Genomic DNA, 17175 nt, shown 5'->3' on the forward strand with positions numbered 1-17175 from the left:
TAGAAACTTCAAATAGAACAATACACTAAAACTTATTTAAAACCAGCAGAAACAGCATCTCCCAAAAACACACGTAATACTAAAATGAAAATTTTCACGTTGCAATGTGAATAATAATAAACTTGTATCTATAATCAAAATCAATTAACAAAATGCTCAAACACAAAAGCATAAATAAATAACATTGTGAAAAATTGTGGAAACTACTCTATGATTAGGGCTAGGGTCAAATGCATTTGATCAAACACAATTAATTCTAGATTCCTAAATACAAATCCAAATACAAATACAAGTATTTGTATTTTAGGTTTAAAAAAAAATACAAAGACAATACTGATAAAATGGTACACTAAATAGAAGAATGAAAACAACTCTTTTAACAAATCAAAAACAAACTTTTATATTATTTTTGAGTTAAAACAACAACAACCAAATCTTTTGGTTTTACCCAAAATAAACACCTATTAACGTTTATGGAGTTACAAATACATTTCAATGCAAAAATGCTAACAAAAATACTTTAAGTAATATAAGTAATTTTAAATAATATATGAAACTTTTTAATCAAATACAATATTAATACAAATACAACAATACACCCTATTATTATAATACATATTTGACTCTAACCCAGTCTATAAAATACTGAAAAGCAGTTTACATAATATAAAATAAAAAAAGTTGATTCATTTAACAGGCACTAAAATTAAAGTTACATAAATTTAATACATATGTATACTAAAAACGTACATTAATATTGTACATTATCATTCTTCTATATATAATTATATATTTCTTTAAATATTATAAGCATCTATAGATATTATAGCTTCATTTGATTTGATAAATGATTTTTTTTTTAAAAAAGAAATTTTTTCTTTAAATGCACTAAACGCAGAGACAAAAAAAAACCTTACTTACACACCTTAACAACAGAACTCTTCTCCACAAATTTTATATATTTGAAGCCAACCAAAAAACTAGTTCTTTTATTTTTCAAAAAAAAGTGATTATTTTTAAAAAACTTTTTGAAAATTTGAAAATTTTTATAATTTAAAAAAAGTCTATTCTATTCTGAGTTAAAGTATATTTTATTTGGTTCTTCACGTCGTTTGGTTACACAAAACAGATGTTCAATTTAAGCAAAGATTCTGTTAAGTCAGCCTTCAAAACGGATGAGATATTAGTTTGAATGAAAGTAATCTTTCTTTAATCAATTCTAAAATATAAACAAATGTATAAAGTAGTTATGTATATCAGCATATTTGGTTAATAGATTTAAAAATACACTCTCTGTTGTTTAGTTTTTGATATCACTCTGTCTTGGAAACTGTACAAGTTCATAAAATCATGTTTTTTTTTTTATAAAAAGTTTTTTGTAAATACTCAAGATAAAAATGCCAGGTGAAAACTGCTCAATTGATGATTGTTCTGCCTCAAGAATATATACTTGAATCGTTTACTTTAACGTTTAAAAAATAACAACAAAAAGGTCTCAAACTTAACTAGCAATATCATAAAAGATCGAGTTGTGATATTTAAATGATATTTTTCAAAAGAAAGTAAATGACTTTGAACATAAAAAACTAGATGCAAGCTTTACTTTTCCCTTGAGCACATTTCGTGTTTTAAAAGAAAAAAAAATTAACAGTTGGGTTAACAGTCACTAAATTATGTGATATTTGATGTGACTTGTAGTACGTGATGGTTTAGGGATCAACCTGATTATTCCGAGACTGGAAACAATGCAACTGCTCCATGTCCTACTGCTTTGTAGGATTCACTTTCCTAAGCAAAGCCTAGAAGAAGTTAACTCTAGCATAAAATACCCCTGCCTTGGATTATAAGTTTAGTAAACTATAGAGATGTTGTCTCATATAAAAAAATTATCTTAGTTATTAACGGTATTTGGAGTAGATGAAAACCAGATGAATGTGTAAGATTTCCAGCCTTGGATGATGGAACACTAGATCTCCTTGACATGATTGTACCTATTCAATAGTGGAAACTACACAACTCTTCCTGTAATCTTCTAATGAGTGTAAAGCTCTAAAGTACAATTTAATGATTCTAAGGCTGTTAGTAAGATTTCCTGAACTATGTGGTAGTTTTTAAAGAGGCTGATCAATAGATGTAAAATATCAGGGTAGTAACAGTGTAATAAATGGTGCCATGTTAGTGCTTTTTGTGTACAATGTTTAGGCCAAGTAAAAAGCCTTTTGTAACAACTTTGGGTTAATTAGCTATTCTGAGACAAATATATAGCTCTTTATTCAGGGTGCCATAGCACTTTGCTCATGGTGCCACTATCTATAGTTAAGTCAAGTTCTCTAAAAACTTACATTATGAAAAGTACCTGAAAATATTAAAACCAATACCACCAGCAAATTATTTCAACATCTTTTACAAATATTTGTGGTAAGTAACTTTTTATCTGTTCAACCTTGTAAAAATCATCAGACTTACTTCTTGTAAATATGACCAGACTTACTTGCTTCTTGTAAAAATCATCAGACTTACTAGCTTCTTGTAAATATGACCAGACTTACTTGTTTCTTGTAAAAATCATCAGACTTACTAGCTTCTTGTAAATATGACCAGACTTACTTGCTTCTTGTAAATATGACCAGACTTACTTGCTTCTTGTAAATATGACCAGACTTACTTGCTTCTTGTAAATATGACCAGACTTACTTGCTTCTTGTAAAAATCATCAGACTTACTTGCTTCTTGTAAATACAACCAGACTTACTTGCTTCTTGTAAATATGACCAGACTTACTTGCTTTTTTTTGAGACTTTTTCATACCTATTGATTAGTAAAGACTCCAATAGTCACATGCTTGGCCTGGACATAAACTTAAATATCAATTCATCTGATTGTCATGAAAACAGATTATAATTCAGATTAATCTTTGATTGGTTCAGACCATGCTACAATCTCACAAAAACCTTCATTTCATTCTTCTTTTTTAGAGTTACCCTATCATTGTACTTTTTACTAATTCCTTAAAGGTGACTGTGACTCCTTTCATAAATTTCTTCAAGACAGTCTTTGGGCTTATATTTTGGGTCTCTCTACTAATAATTGCTTCTCCTACTTATTTTCCTGGATTTGTGCAAGTTTATTCTTAATCACTCACCATGTAGTTTCCAACTTCTTGTGCAGCTGCAACTTTTAACTCATCTCTTGAAACCACACTCTTTCTGCCATCTGTCAGGTTAATCTATATTAGACAATCTGTACTTATATTCTAATCATTCCAGCTTCTGGGTTCTATATCCTAATCACTTTGTTTTAAAAACTTATTTCTCTTCTAAACTCATTTACACCTTGTGACAACATTCAAAACATAGTCAAAAGAATTCTCAATACTTTCTAAACTATTTAACGCGTAAAAATTACTGTAGAATGACTTCTGATGTTATAAACAAATCTACGTAAAAAACAAAAAACAAAACAAAAAGTTGTTACAGTTTACTAGTCTCCTGTGTCAAATAAAGATAATAAGAATTTTTTTAAATGTTGACACTGAGATACAATTTCATTTTTTTTATTAAGTAGGTTTTTTCCATTATGTGATAAAATAACATTTTTCGTAGAGACAAAGGTGGCTTTTGTTTTTGTTATATTGTTATATTGTTGCTAGATTGTAAGGTTTGCAGTGTTTAACAATTTTCCATTCTATTCATATTTTGGTCTTTTAAGCTCCATATTGCCTTAGATAGCTCTGTGTCATATCTTTACTTAACTGATGCAAATGATTTGAGATGGGTTTGCATATCTTAATTTAAATGGTGTATTACTAATGCCAAAATATACTTTTAGTATATTTTGGCATTAGTAATACACCATTTACAGTAGACACCATTATTAGACAATCATTGGTTGTTCAAAGGGCAACATGCTTTATTTACGCAGTTACATTGGTTTTTAATTAATTTTTTTGAAGCAAAATTTTGAAATTATGCGAATTTATGATAGACTTTAGGTTAGGCATGCACCTGTAGCTGATCTTAATAGAATTTAAGTTTAATGTAGTCAATAAGAGCTAGAAAACAGTTTCTTATTTTTTTTTTTACGTTTAAGCTGAATGGAGGGTTATACCAAATGATATTACATTTACAATGCTTTTTTTGTTGATTATGATTTGAGATTAATTGTAGGTGGTAGACAAGCTTTGATTTGTATCCCGATTTTTTTAAAGCTTCTTCATAAGATGGAATAGCCTTTTCAAAGATAACAAAAATAAATTAATTTAACAAAATAAATTTTAACATTAACAAAATACTGACAATTATTAAGACATTTGCATACTTCTGACAAGAAATTTTTTTGAAGGGGGTCCTTTTGTAAATATGAAGTTTTTTTTTTGTGTGTTACCTAATAAAAAATCTTTAAAAAAATATATTTTCTAGAGGAAATTAATTAATTAAATTCATTAATCTACAAAAAATTTTTTTTTAAAGGTTATTCATTAGCTAACATGAAAAAAAAAACTTTATAAATTTACAAAAGGGCCCCCTAAATTCCCCCCCCCCTTTCTCCAATTGGTTATATATAAATATATATAGCTCTATTATTTAATAATATTGAGAATTGTAACATGTACAAGAGACTTCGTACTATTTAATCAAAATACTTAACCTTGAATATATAACCTTGAATATATAACCTTGAATATATAACCTTGAATATATAACCTGAATTATAATTTGAATATGTAATATAATTTTTGCTGGAAATATAAAGCGTGTACATGAAATAAATGTGAAAGTACTCCTCAATTTTTATTTTGAACCAATTGATAATTTTAATATAATAACACAAGAGGATTAAACATTAAAAAAAATAATTAATTATTCCTGTGGGAATCTAATAAAATTTTGAGCTTTTGCTTTAGTGGTACCCATAAGCTTGCGCACAGAATAAGAATCAAAATTATTTGATGCTTTTTTAAATGATATGTTAATATCTTTAATGTTTCTGCAAAGCTTTTTTTTTTTTTCATTTTTCTTTTAATAATAGCCCAGTACTTTTCAATAACTCTCAATTCTGGGCAGTTTGGAAGATTTTCTGTTTTAGGTACAAATTTCACATTATTCTTTTTATACCATTCCATAGCTAGTTTACAATAATGAATTGAAGCTAAATCAGGCCAGAACACAGGTCTCTTATTGTGTGATTTAATGAGAGATAAAAGGCGTTTTTGTAAACATTCTTTAACATATATTTTACCAGAAAGTGTGGACTGAGAAATTTAAGGTGCTGATTTTTTGCCACAACTGCAAATAGCTTGCCAAATCAAAGATTTTGTAGCAATCTTGTCATGTTTTGTGCATTTAAATTTCTTATCTACCTTTTCCTCTATATTTGGCAATATAATAAACAGCACCAGGAATTTGTTGCTGATCGTACTTGATATAAGCTTCATCGTCTTCAATAATACAGAAATTTTTAGAAATAAAATTGTCATACAACTTTCTGCTGCAGGTTCTTGCACTTTTTTTTTGAGTTTCAGAACGGTTGGGCACTTTTTGTGCTTTGAAAGAATGAAAACCATGTTTGTTTCTAACTTTTGCAACAAAACTATGAGAAAATCCATATATTTTTGCGCGTTCCCTAAGTGAAAGGCTTGGGTTATTCTTAAAACTGTTAACCAGTTTTCTAATTAGTTTTATATCCTTGATAAAAGATGGCATGGAGCTAACAAAATTGCTTGAAAAAGCAGAATGTCTTAATAAACAGTTTGCGTCTGTTTCAGCGAGTTAAGTAATTTGAAGAAACACAAAATGATTGGCTCAGATGGCAGAAGTCCTTATATATACATATGTTCTCAAAGAGTGTGCTACTGAATTAGCTTGACCTATTTACCTTCTGATAGTGTCATCATTTGAAACAGGTATAATACCTAATAATTGGAAAGAAGCGACTTTGATACTAATATATAAAGAAAAAGGTAAACAATACAACTCATCTGAATATAGACCAATATCTTTAACAGCCATAATATGTAAAATCATGGAAAGATTGTTGAAAAAACATATAATCACAACATAAAAATGACACTGAACTTTCCAAAGAAATATGGAAGCTAAAATCGAAAAATATAAAACCTGTTGTTACATGGAAAATAATAGCACGGTGTAAGCCCTACAATCAAGCATCAAAAGTTTGTTATCTTTGTCTCCGCGAGAAATTTCATATATTATCAGATAACGGAGAAAACTTACTTAATAAAAGATATGAAATAATATCAAAGTGCCAGCATTCAAAGAAATTTTTACTATCCTTATTCAACAATGGGGACTGAAGCCTTTGACGTCTTTTTGTTTTTGTTTTGTTTTTGTAACGTCAGAACTCGTTCTACTGTAATTTTTTAATTTGTAATTTTTAAACGGTTTTTAAGTGACAAAATACACAATGGCTGATGATTGCCGAAAGGCATGAAACTCAGAGTTCCATCAAAAGTTGTTTTTATTCATTTTAAATAAATAAATATATATATATATATATATATACATATATATTTATATATATATATATATATATATATTTATATATATACATATATTTATATATATATATATATATATATATATATATATATATATTTATATGTAGATATATATATAATTTTTTTTCTCACTGTTTTTATATTTATATATTTATATATATGTATATGTATATATATATATATATATATATATATATATATATATATATATATATATATATATATTTTAGTATTTAAATCATCTTATAGAGAAGTTAAATAATTAGCTGTGAATTTGTTTGATTCATAGAAGGATGTTGGAATATCCAGCCATTTTTTTTGTGAGGTTTTTTAAACTAAGTGAACAAACTATTTGTAAAAGTTAAGTCTTACTAGTTCTAGTCCATACACGAAAAGGCATAACTAAAGATTTTTTAGAATCTTATTTTCAGAAAATTTTTGGAAATGAGACTAATAGCATTAATAACACAATTATCGAATTGGGTAAAAAGATTTTCATTTTCCTTTTCCAAATCTTACTGCTTTGGATTCCGTGGCTCATTGCAGCACTCATTATACTTTTGTTTATTAGGCTTTTTAACAAAAACCTAATAAACAACAGTAAAATATTTTCTCATCTAAACAAAGTTTTTTCTACAAAACTACAATATTAAATTAACTGTTTATGGATCAGACACATAGCTTAAACTAACATAAGGTACATGGATTTAGTAACTCACAAGGACTCAAAGCCCTTACTAAATAAAATCTTTTTTAAAAACCCAGGCTCATGCTGAAAATTATTTTCTGCAGGATAATAAGAAAGGCAAGAATATTTTTTATTGATCTATTTTTACTGTGTTATTTATTTTGCATCAAGTTATATTTCTGATTAAAAGTATTATCTGCTATAAAACTTAAAGAAATATAGGAGATAGGCCGCAAATGGATATAGGAGATAGACCACAAAGGAAATCAGACACATTTCTAAATATTTTTCAAGAATTTTCAGTGAATGCTTATGATATACTAACCAAAAATTAAAAATATGTATGTATGTATGTATATATGTATATATGTATGTGTGTATGTATGTATATATGTATGTATAAACACATTTTCTGCAGTTACCTAAGGTTTTTACTATTTTACACAAACTTCATAGATATCATGCTGAAATTGCCATCTACAGAGGCTTTACATTGGATAAGGGTTCACTATAGGAACCTCCTTCCCATTAATCACACAAACGTCTAATAAATGTCGAAACAACATTTAGATAAAAAGTTTAGATTTGGTTGATTATTCGTTTAAAATGAAATCCAGATTTATGTTTAGAACAAACGTCAATAAAATGTCAATATTCAAATGTATTTTAAACATCTATTAGAGGGTTATTATATGTATATAAAGCGTTTAGATTTAGCCTAACTTAAGTTTAGATATAATCTAATAAACATATATAAAGCTTTTAAATTTAGTCTAATTTACGTTTAGATCTAGTCTAATAAACATATATGAAGCGTTTAGATTTAGCCTAATTAAACATATTTAGTTGTTTAGATCTAGTCAAATAAATGTATATAAAGCGTATAGATTTAGTCTGATCAAATGTATATTAAATGTTTAGATCTTGTCTAAGTTTCTATGATTTTCAGAAAAAAAAACTAGGGTAAAATAGTTAGCATTTTAAATATACATTCAAAAATAAAAATTCGAATTACCAACTACAACTCAACATAAAGAGGATTTTCAGAATGGAAGTTTTACCAAATTTCCTTTACCATCCATGTTCATTTTTGAAATTGAAGAAACATTAAAAAGCTGCAATATAAAATATGCAGTGGTCTTTTCCAGATCTGTTTTATCAGTTTTCGTTAATAAATGGAACTAAAATAAACAAATAAAATTTTATTATTAAACCCTTTGATTATTGCAAAGATAAAAATTAGTAGATTTTAGTTTGATTATTAAAAAATAGTAAAAAATACAATAAAAGAAAATCAGACAATTTTTGGTTAAATTGGTATTTATTAAATAGAATAACATAAGAAATATACCAAATACAAAATTAATGTAAAGAGCGGGAAAACATATTTTAAAATAAGGCTATCTCTACAGGCCGAATTAACGTATATTTGAGACCATAACAAATTCTAAAGGCATTATGTTCTTTTCTTGTAAATTTTTAACAATTGAAAAGCTAATAAACAAGTTTAATAATCAAACATTAATTGTAGCTACCGCTACACAATCATAATAACATTTACAAAATAGCGTTTACAAAATGAATTTAAACAGTTCAGTTGTTTATAAAACTTACCGAAGAGGTACGTGAAGCAGGACTTTCATAATGAGAAACCAGCAACTCATATTGTTTAACTGTGTCAATGGGGCAATTAATATTTTCTAAAACATTGGATTCCATTGATTTGTTGGTATTTAGAAAGGCAATAGGCTTAGATTGTTGCTCAAGGAGCTTTTTAACTTCAATGATTTAAAACAACACACCCAAAACTCATTTATTATTTATTTATGAGACATTTTGCTTTTAGTTGTTGTAAGGAAGGTGAATCTTGAAAACGTGGTTAAGTCTAATTTAATTATTTTGCCAATAAAAATGACTTTTTAACACTAAACAAAAATCATCATTTATTACCGAGTCAGTGGTGCGTTGTTTTAAAGTTTGCCATTTATCTTATATTTTTAATTAGAACTACTACAAGTGGTTATAGATTGTCATGCTCTTGTCAGTTTCTAACTGTTTGATAATGATATTTTGATAATCAAAACAATCTAATCTTATCTTTAAATTAGAGGTAAGAGGCAGTAAAATTTATTTATTCTGTTTGAATGAAGTAAAAAATAGTAAAGTTCATGAGTATTTATAAGACTTATTTAATTGCAATACAAATAATAATATAATAAAATTTATTACATATTCAACTGATGTTACCTGTTATGTTGGTGGCAAGAATAAATAATTTGTTGAAATTATTTAATTGCCTATATGTTTATAATATTATGTTTTTTAATTTTGTCTTTTTTCTAATATCTGTTTTTGTCTTTTTCAATTTCATCTTAACTGTGCGTAATTAAACTGCGTGGCATAAGCTGTCATGTGATTCTTTTGACCAATGCCTATAATACTATATCATAATATAATATACATAAATAAAACGTCAATCAAGCGTTTAGAAAATCGACTTATGACTTATGTTGTAAGGAATCTTGTTTTGTTGGTTGCTTAAATCAAGTTGACACCAGTCCAATACAAGCTTCTCAAAAATGTAATCAAAAAATCATAACATTCTACCACTGGTATGAAGATGGGCAGTTGAAACTGCAGATAAGAAATCCAAAAGAAAAGGTAGTGTTATGTGTGAAATAGATAACCACCTAGCTCAATACTGCTCCAAAAAATTCAAAAACATTTAAAGGAAGCCACCTCTTATTAAACTTAAAACCGCTAACACTGTATGTGTAAAAGGAAGAAAAATAAAGCATTATTAGACTCTAAATCTATTAAAGTTGCAACACCCTAAACACACAGTAAATACTCAGAAGATTATAAATAAAGCTTAGATTATTAGAACATTTAAACAGCGTTTCCCAGGCTCAAATTACTATAAATTTTTTTAAAGCTAAGTATATGTAAATTAGGGTGTAGTGATTTTTTTTTTTTGAATTTGAAAATTTAAATATTTTTTTCAGATTTCCAAAGAGATTTTAGGATATACTATGAACATTTTTTTTCATAACCTCAAAATAAATTACCAAAATGGGATAAATAGGGGAATTATTAACAATAAAATATTATAAATTTTCAACACAACATATTTTTGTTAAAATTCAAAATTTGTTATTGGACATTAATCTATTTTAAAATATTAAGTAAACAAAAATTTGACTAAGGTTTTTTGATTTTTTAAAGGAAGAGGGGCGGTGGCCAGAGGGGGGATTTATTGTAGATATTGAGACTGAATAACAATGGGTTTTTTGAAACTATCCTCATTTGACAAAGGTATAAAATATCAAAATTTGATTGTTAAACTTTTAACATTTTTAACCTTTAAAACTGAAACTATTAATGAAAAATAGTTCTGCAAAACCAAATAAAATAATTTTTTTTTCATTTTAAAATAATTTTAGCCTGGCCATAGTGATTACAAATAATTTATACTATAATAGTGATCTTTAAGTCTACTCATAAATTCAAACAATAAAAATTAAAAATAACAAATTGATTTATATCAATTAGTAAAACATAAATACCTTAGATCATATGCATTGTTATTTGGGGTCATCCATAAAAGATATCTCCTTCTAAGAGAAATGGGATTATTTTTAAAATCAAAAATAGTCTCTATAGTAAAAATAGTCTCTATAGTTACATGTTTAAATTGGCTCATAACATATTACGAGTCCAAGAACATAGCTCTGTGAAATTCTTAGCACCAATATTTAAAGAAGAAGTATGAGATTTTTCTCGAACAGATATATCATAGATAATCCAAGCTACCGGTGTTAGTAGCTATAGAATCTGCTCCAATATATTGTAAATCTATATCAAATTGTTTACACTAATCTGCTATAGGTTTGGCTATCATTAATGCAGGTTTTTCTTCAAGGCTAGGTTCAAGAGGAGAGAAATGGAATACATATTTTTCTAATGGTTCACTAGTGACAGTATAGAAGACCATCTTTATTGTTTTTGAATATTTTAATGTTGTTTCATCTTGTTCATTAATAAGAGTTAAATTTTTTTTCCCATCAAAAGATAATGCTTTTATATCTTCTGACTGATACATCAGTAAATCATCCTTCTGAAATTTTTCCATTACTATTTTCTTTTCCCTATGAATCTTGTGGTTGTCAATAATCAGTTTATTTAGCTCTTCAAGTACTGCAGAAGAATTAGCAGCAGCTTCTCTGTTACTTGTTCCATATCTCAAAACTGTTTGAGCAAGAAGAGAAAAGTTATTTGTATTAATGAAAGAAACTTTTATTTTATCATTGATTTTGACATTAATAAATTGATTGGGTGATTTGCTTGTTTTTTCAATAATATCTATATCCATTTCTTCATTCAAAAACTGGTTAATACTTAACTCTGCTTTCTTATTCCGTCCCTCATAAAACTTTTTTAGCTCTAACTTTTGATGAGCACTCTCAACTGTTTTTTCTTTTCTTTTGTATTGTTTAGTTAGATGAGCTTCTTTTTTGTCTCTACAATGTACTTGGTAAGCACTTTTCATTCCAACATTTATTATTTGAACTCTGATAAACTTTAGCTCTATTCAGGAATTTTTAAGCTTGCAGGACAATTACAGATTGGAGAAACAGCACAATGAGAACACTTAAAGTCAGAGCAAGTTGGATATTCCTTGCATATAATAACGTGTTTGCAGTGAAGAATATCAAATGTCAAATTGATTATGTAAATTACCTTTTCTAAAATTTTTCACTCTTCCCCAAACTCTTAAGTAACTCTTTTCCATTCTTTTTTTCATTCTCTGAATTATATAGTGATTAGGCTGAATTTGAATAATGATATTCACTTTTTTTTCTGTGCAACAACCTAAATCAAAACCATTAATAATATTAAGTTCAGTATAATATAATGATAAAATGAATTGAAACAAATGCAATAATAGGAAAATAATAAATATAATAAAAAATTAAAATATTAGATTGAGCTAACCTTACAAGTTGACCTTTTTAAAATTTAATGTTTCAAAAAATATTTATTTTAATACTTGATTTAACCTGTAAACAAATTTATATAAACAAAAAGAAAATTGTTAATATGGTTATTCTCGGACTTATTTCTTGTTATCTCTGTCTTTATTTATAATTATACTAGGTAAAATACGTCTTTAAAACTTATAATAATTAATACTTGAATCTATAAATAATAAACTATATACAGTTATAATAAAAGTTTATTTGCACAATAAAATGTTTTTAGGCACAAAAAATAATAATTTAATTTACCCTGCATTCTTCAAGTCTGCATTTTATTTTTTATTCAATTTATTTTTGTTTAATCTGTTCCCGACTAAAAATGGTAATTTTACTTCATTTAATTACTGTAAAATATTTCAAACTTCATTTTGGTAATTTACTTTGAAGTTATGAAAAAAAAAATTTATAGTATATCTTAAAATCTCTTTGGACATCTGAAAAAAATATTCAAGTTTTCAATTTCAAAAAAAAAGTTTTTTCACTGCACCCTAAGTATATGTTTATGCTTATTTGACATACATACACATACACATTTTTCAAGTTTACACCAAGTCATAGAGTTATCTTTTTCAAACATCAAAAAAAGCTGTAGCAATCCCCACCTTAATAATACAATAGAAGTAACTATGGAGTTAGTTATATTACATGTTAGCATAAATAAATTTAATAATTAGTGTTAAATTTACAGTTAGGTAAAATAGACACTGCCTGAGGCTCAAAGCACCTAGGGGGCCCTAGGTCCCATAAACTATTAAATTTTTTTTAACAAATATTTCAAGCACAATGCTTTTAATATTTTTTTCATTACTTGGCTGTATTTAATGAAGCATTTTATTATTTAAGAACACTTTTACATTTTTATATGACAAGTTATTATTAAAAAAAAAAAAAAAAAGAACAATTAATATGAGTGGCACACAAAAAAGAAAACGAAAAAAGGAAAAAAGGAAATCGAAACATAAATAAAAAAGCTGTAAAAGATAGATTCATTTTTTACTTAAAAATGGGAAGATGTTCCTGTAGAATCAAGTGCAGTTAAATATTACTTATTTGAAATTCGAAATCAAGATGATTTGGATACTGTGAATATTTCTTTCTAATGATTTCTTTCTTTCTAATGATAATGTTTTTGCCGCTTCAGGTCAGATTGAAACATAAAAAATTGTTTTCTAAAGACATTTTTTTTTAAAAAGATTGCTTTCCAAAAACTTAGAACTTTTAAAGCTTAGTCGAATTGTAAATGAGAGAAAAAATATTGGCATAAAGCCTTGAAAAAAGTCGATTACAGAAAAAATGTGTATGCAAGTTTTTTACATTTTGTGGGACATTGTTACATTAGGTTGGATTGAATTAGTCAACTTTTTTGGATTTGTTTAAGGAATGTACACATTTTTCATTGCTTCTACTAATGAATCTACTAAACAATGGCAGGCCATTGTTTAGTAGATTCATTGATTCAAGAATATTTTAAGAGTCATTATCTAACATGGTGTAATGCACACGAAAAGTCACTTGCCACAATAATGATATTTTTGTGGCAATAAATTTAATATGTGAAAATCATTCATTTGACATTTAATATTGAGCAAATGGACATAATTTGGTTATGAAAATGGAAGAATTTCAGTTGCACTGTTAAAAATTCTTTGTGAAAGAACTATGCATGGAAATGACATCATATCGCAATCCCTAGCACAAAAGTGACACTAAAAACTTGTTCAGACTTATTTACATCGTTGAATAAGTTTATTCAGAATATAAACAAACAAATCGAAGACATAGAAGTGGAAGCCAAGAAGTTGATAATACTGACACATACGTGTTCAATGAATTGAGTTATTTTCGATTTTATTTGAAAGCAACTTAAAAACTACTGCAGAAGCTAATGCAGAAAAATCTACTCATAATATACCATACTCATACTCTAATGTACTATATTCATACCCTAATGTACCATACTCATATACCCTAATGTACCATACTCATACCCTAATGTATAATATTATAGGCAATATACTCTAGATGACCACTTGATTGCTGTTTCTCCAAGCACTAGAATAAAAAAAAGTTTTGCAAATTTTGATATGTTTAATGGAACTAATTGCTCTGGTGGGTGCACTTTTTTTAAATATTGAAATTAATTTTCATAAATTAAACATATTTGGCAATCCTATGGGTCAAGTAATGTTAAATAATTTGGCAATTATGTCAATTAATTACATAGATAGATAAGAAAATAAAATTTCAATGATTTGGTAAGTACATTTGCAAAGAAAAAGAAATTTGAAAGAAAAAGAATGCTTTGAATTTATCAATGAAATTTGTGATATCTTGATTTCACTCTCAACAAGGCTGTAAGCAACCACCATTAAGTTAGGAGTTATTAGAAAAAAAAGAATAGAGTTATGGAGCAAGGAAACAGTTGGCAGAAACAGTTGACTTGAAAAATTGATGGTTGTTCCAGGAAAACATGAAAATGGGAAAGAGTTCCAAAGAGTTGAAGTGCTGGGAAAAAAACTAGATGAATAAAAGTTTTTAGAGCATGCAGGGACAGATACAGTAAACAAATGAGACTTTGCTGAATGACAAGTCAAAAGAGAATGAGTTTTAGTTGATGGAACTAGAGATAATAACTCCTTTGAGCAGCGTCCATGATAGTATTTGTAGAAAAGGGAAAGAGATGCAACTTTACGATAATCCAAGAAAACGTAAAGAAGAGGACTCAGTGAGAGGGTTGCCATTCATTAATACAAGAATGTCAATAGTATTGTAATAGTTGTTTGCAGTAAATAACTGAGTTTTGTTGGAGCAGTTATTGTTTTTACTCTTTATATATGTCTTGAACAATATGCAATTATACAGTCTTTATGTTTTGGGATGTATTCCAAATAGTTAATCTCTTTTGAAGGCACCAAATTCCTAAATAGTTAATATATTTTGAAGACACCAGATTCCTAAATAGTTAATCTATTTTGAAGGCACCAGATTCCTATAGCCTGATGAATTTAGAATAAATAGATTCTGATGCATATTCTCTATAAAAACCTTTTAAAAAATTCTTCTGAGCATTTGAAGGTTTATTTGCTGGTCATTTTCATGCTTTTTAGCCTAATTTTCAAGAAATCAAAATATGTGCTGGATAACAGCATGCACTTTTCGAGCGATTGAAATTCCAAGATCTCTGTTTCAAATGAATTTTGAAATTTCAAATGAAGAGATAGCATTTTTGTATTTAGGATCAAGACTAAAGCATGATTTTACAACTTCATTGAAAACTCTGAAAGCAGAAATAACTTTTTTTTTTGTAATCCATTATTAGCAATTGCTAATAATGATTCATGCAATTCAATTTTATTCAAGAGTTTTTGACATTGATTACTATTGAATTCCACTTCATGCAGCGGAGGGATCTAGATACCCAATTTATTTGACCAGTAAGTTTTAAAGCTTTAAAGAAATAAGAAACTGTTTAATTCAATATAGTGTTCAATTAATCAAAAAAGGCAGTTGGTAATGGTTATAACAGAACCATGTGCAATTCCATGACAGGCATAAAATCAAAAACAAGTGTGTCATCTGGAAGATCATCTAAAGGGAGGTTCATGCAATTTTTGTATTGAGCTGCTGAGAGCTTTGTTTTTTTTATGTAAATGAACTCCAAAAGCAACTTTATAGTTTTAGGCGTTTGATCTAATTATCTCAAATGTTTGTAACTGTAATCCAAGAAATGCATTAGCCAATATCATGTCTACAGCTTATCTGAAAGCAATTTTTTTAAGAGCAAACATATCGAAAATTCGTTTTAAGTTTTCATAAGATTCATTTAAAGATAGAACAATAGCCAAAATTATGAGTTTCTTCACACCAGAATCTTGAAAAGATTGAGAACCAGCCTCTTTAGAATAGCAAAAAAAACTTTTTCTTGGTTATTTTGGCAATTTTTTTATTTCAAGGCATGAATGCCGCAACAGTCAAGGAAGCTACTTTTTAGTTATGGTTACAACCTTCCCTTAACTCTATAACTCCAAAAAACAAACCTTGATAACAAGGCTGCTGTGTGGAGGAACAAGTTGAGTGCGGTACTACCAGGGACTTGGTGGGAATCAAACTTGGAACTTCTTGCTTATGAGGCTACCACTACCGCATGATACCAATTGACAATAAATTATGTTCATGCAGAAATTTAAAAAGTCCATCAACTCTTATTTTGATCATATACTTTGATCAAAATTTAATTGTTATAACAATTAAGTCAAATTTTTATTTAAATTATTTTTTTATTTTATTTACTGTTTAATTTGTATTATATATTTGTATTATATATATATTTATAAACTATTTTATTTGTTTATTTTGATGAAATATTAGCATTATAAACTCTGAAATATTTTTTATTGTTTATTTAAATAAAAAATTCAAAAAATAGTAATAGCTTTGGCTGTATTTAAAAACTTTGCAAAACATGGACAAATCAGTTTTCAAGTTGAACAACTAACTTTGAAAAGAACTTTGATATATCAAGATAGGATTGTAAAACAAATACATTCACATTATATTTTTAAAACTAATTTTTACAGCATTTATTTTTTACAAAATAATTTATATAAATTAGTTGTATAATAAATTTTATATTGTTTTCTATGTAGTCAGTATAAATATCCTTATGTTGAAAAAAAACAAAGATTTAAAAAATTAAAACTGCTTTGCACTAATACTTTTATATTATACACACTAAACTTACACCAAACTTAATTGTGAAATAAAATCAAAAGAACCAAAAAAAAAAGCAATTAAATAAACAAAAATTAAAGATAAAATATATATACACACACTGTTTCCATTATAAAAAAGCTGACAGTGTTTGTTGCAAAAAACCAAACAACCATCTGTTAATATGGGTTCAATATTATGCAGTGCAACCAAAGAACTCA

General features: G+C 27.1%; 1 protein-coding gene across 1 annotated transcript; it reads right to left on the reverse strand.

The window, feature by feature from the left end:
* Nucleotides 1-893: 893 nt before the first annotated feature.
* On the reverse strand, nucleotides 894-13146 carry LOC136082358 (uncharacterized). The gene is made up of 4 exons (XM_065801416.1): nucleotides 12494-13146; nucleotides 10772-12077; nucleotides 8221-8386; nucleotides 894-1219 (listed from the first exon to the last, which is right to left on the reverse strand). The coding sequence occupies exon 2, from the start codon at nucleotides 11752-11754 to the stop codon at nucleotides 11080-11082; it is 675 nt and encodes a 224-aa protein (XP_065657488.1). The 5' UTR covers nucleotides 11755-12077; nucleotides 12494-13146; the 3' UTR covers nucleotides 894-1219; nucleotides 8221-8386; nucleotides 10772-11079.
* Between the last annotated feature and the right edge of the window lie 4029 nt (nucleotides 13147-17175).

The sequence above is a fragment of the Hydra vulgaris genome, chromosome 07 (genome assembly GCF_038396675.1).
Source record: "Hydra vulgaris chromosome 07, alternate assembly HydraT2T_AEP".
Classification (NCBI taxonomy): Eukaryota; Metazoa; Cnidaria; class Hydrozoa; order Anthoathecata; family Hydridae; genus Hydra; species Hydra vulgaris.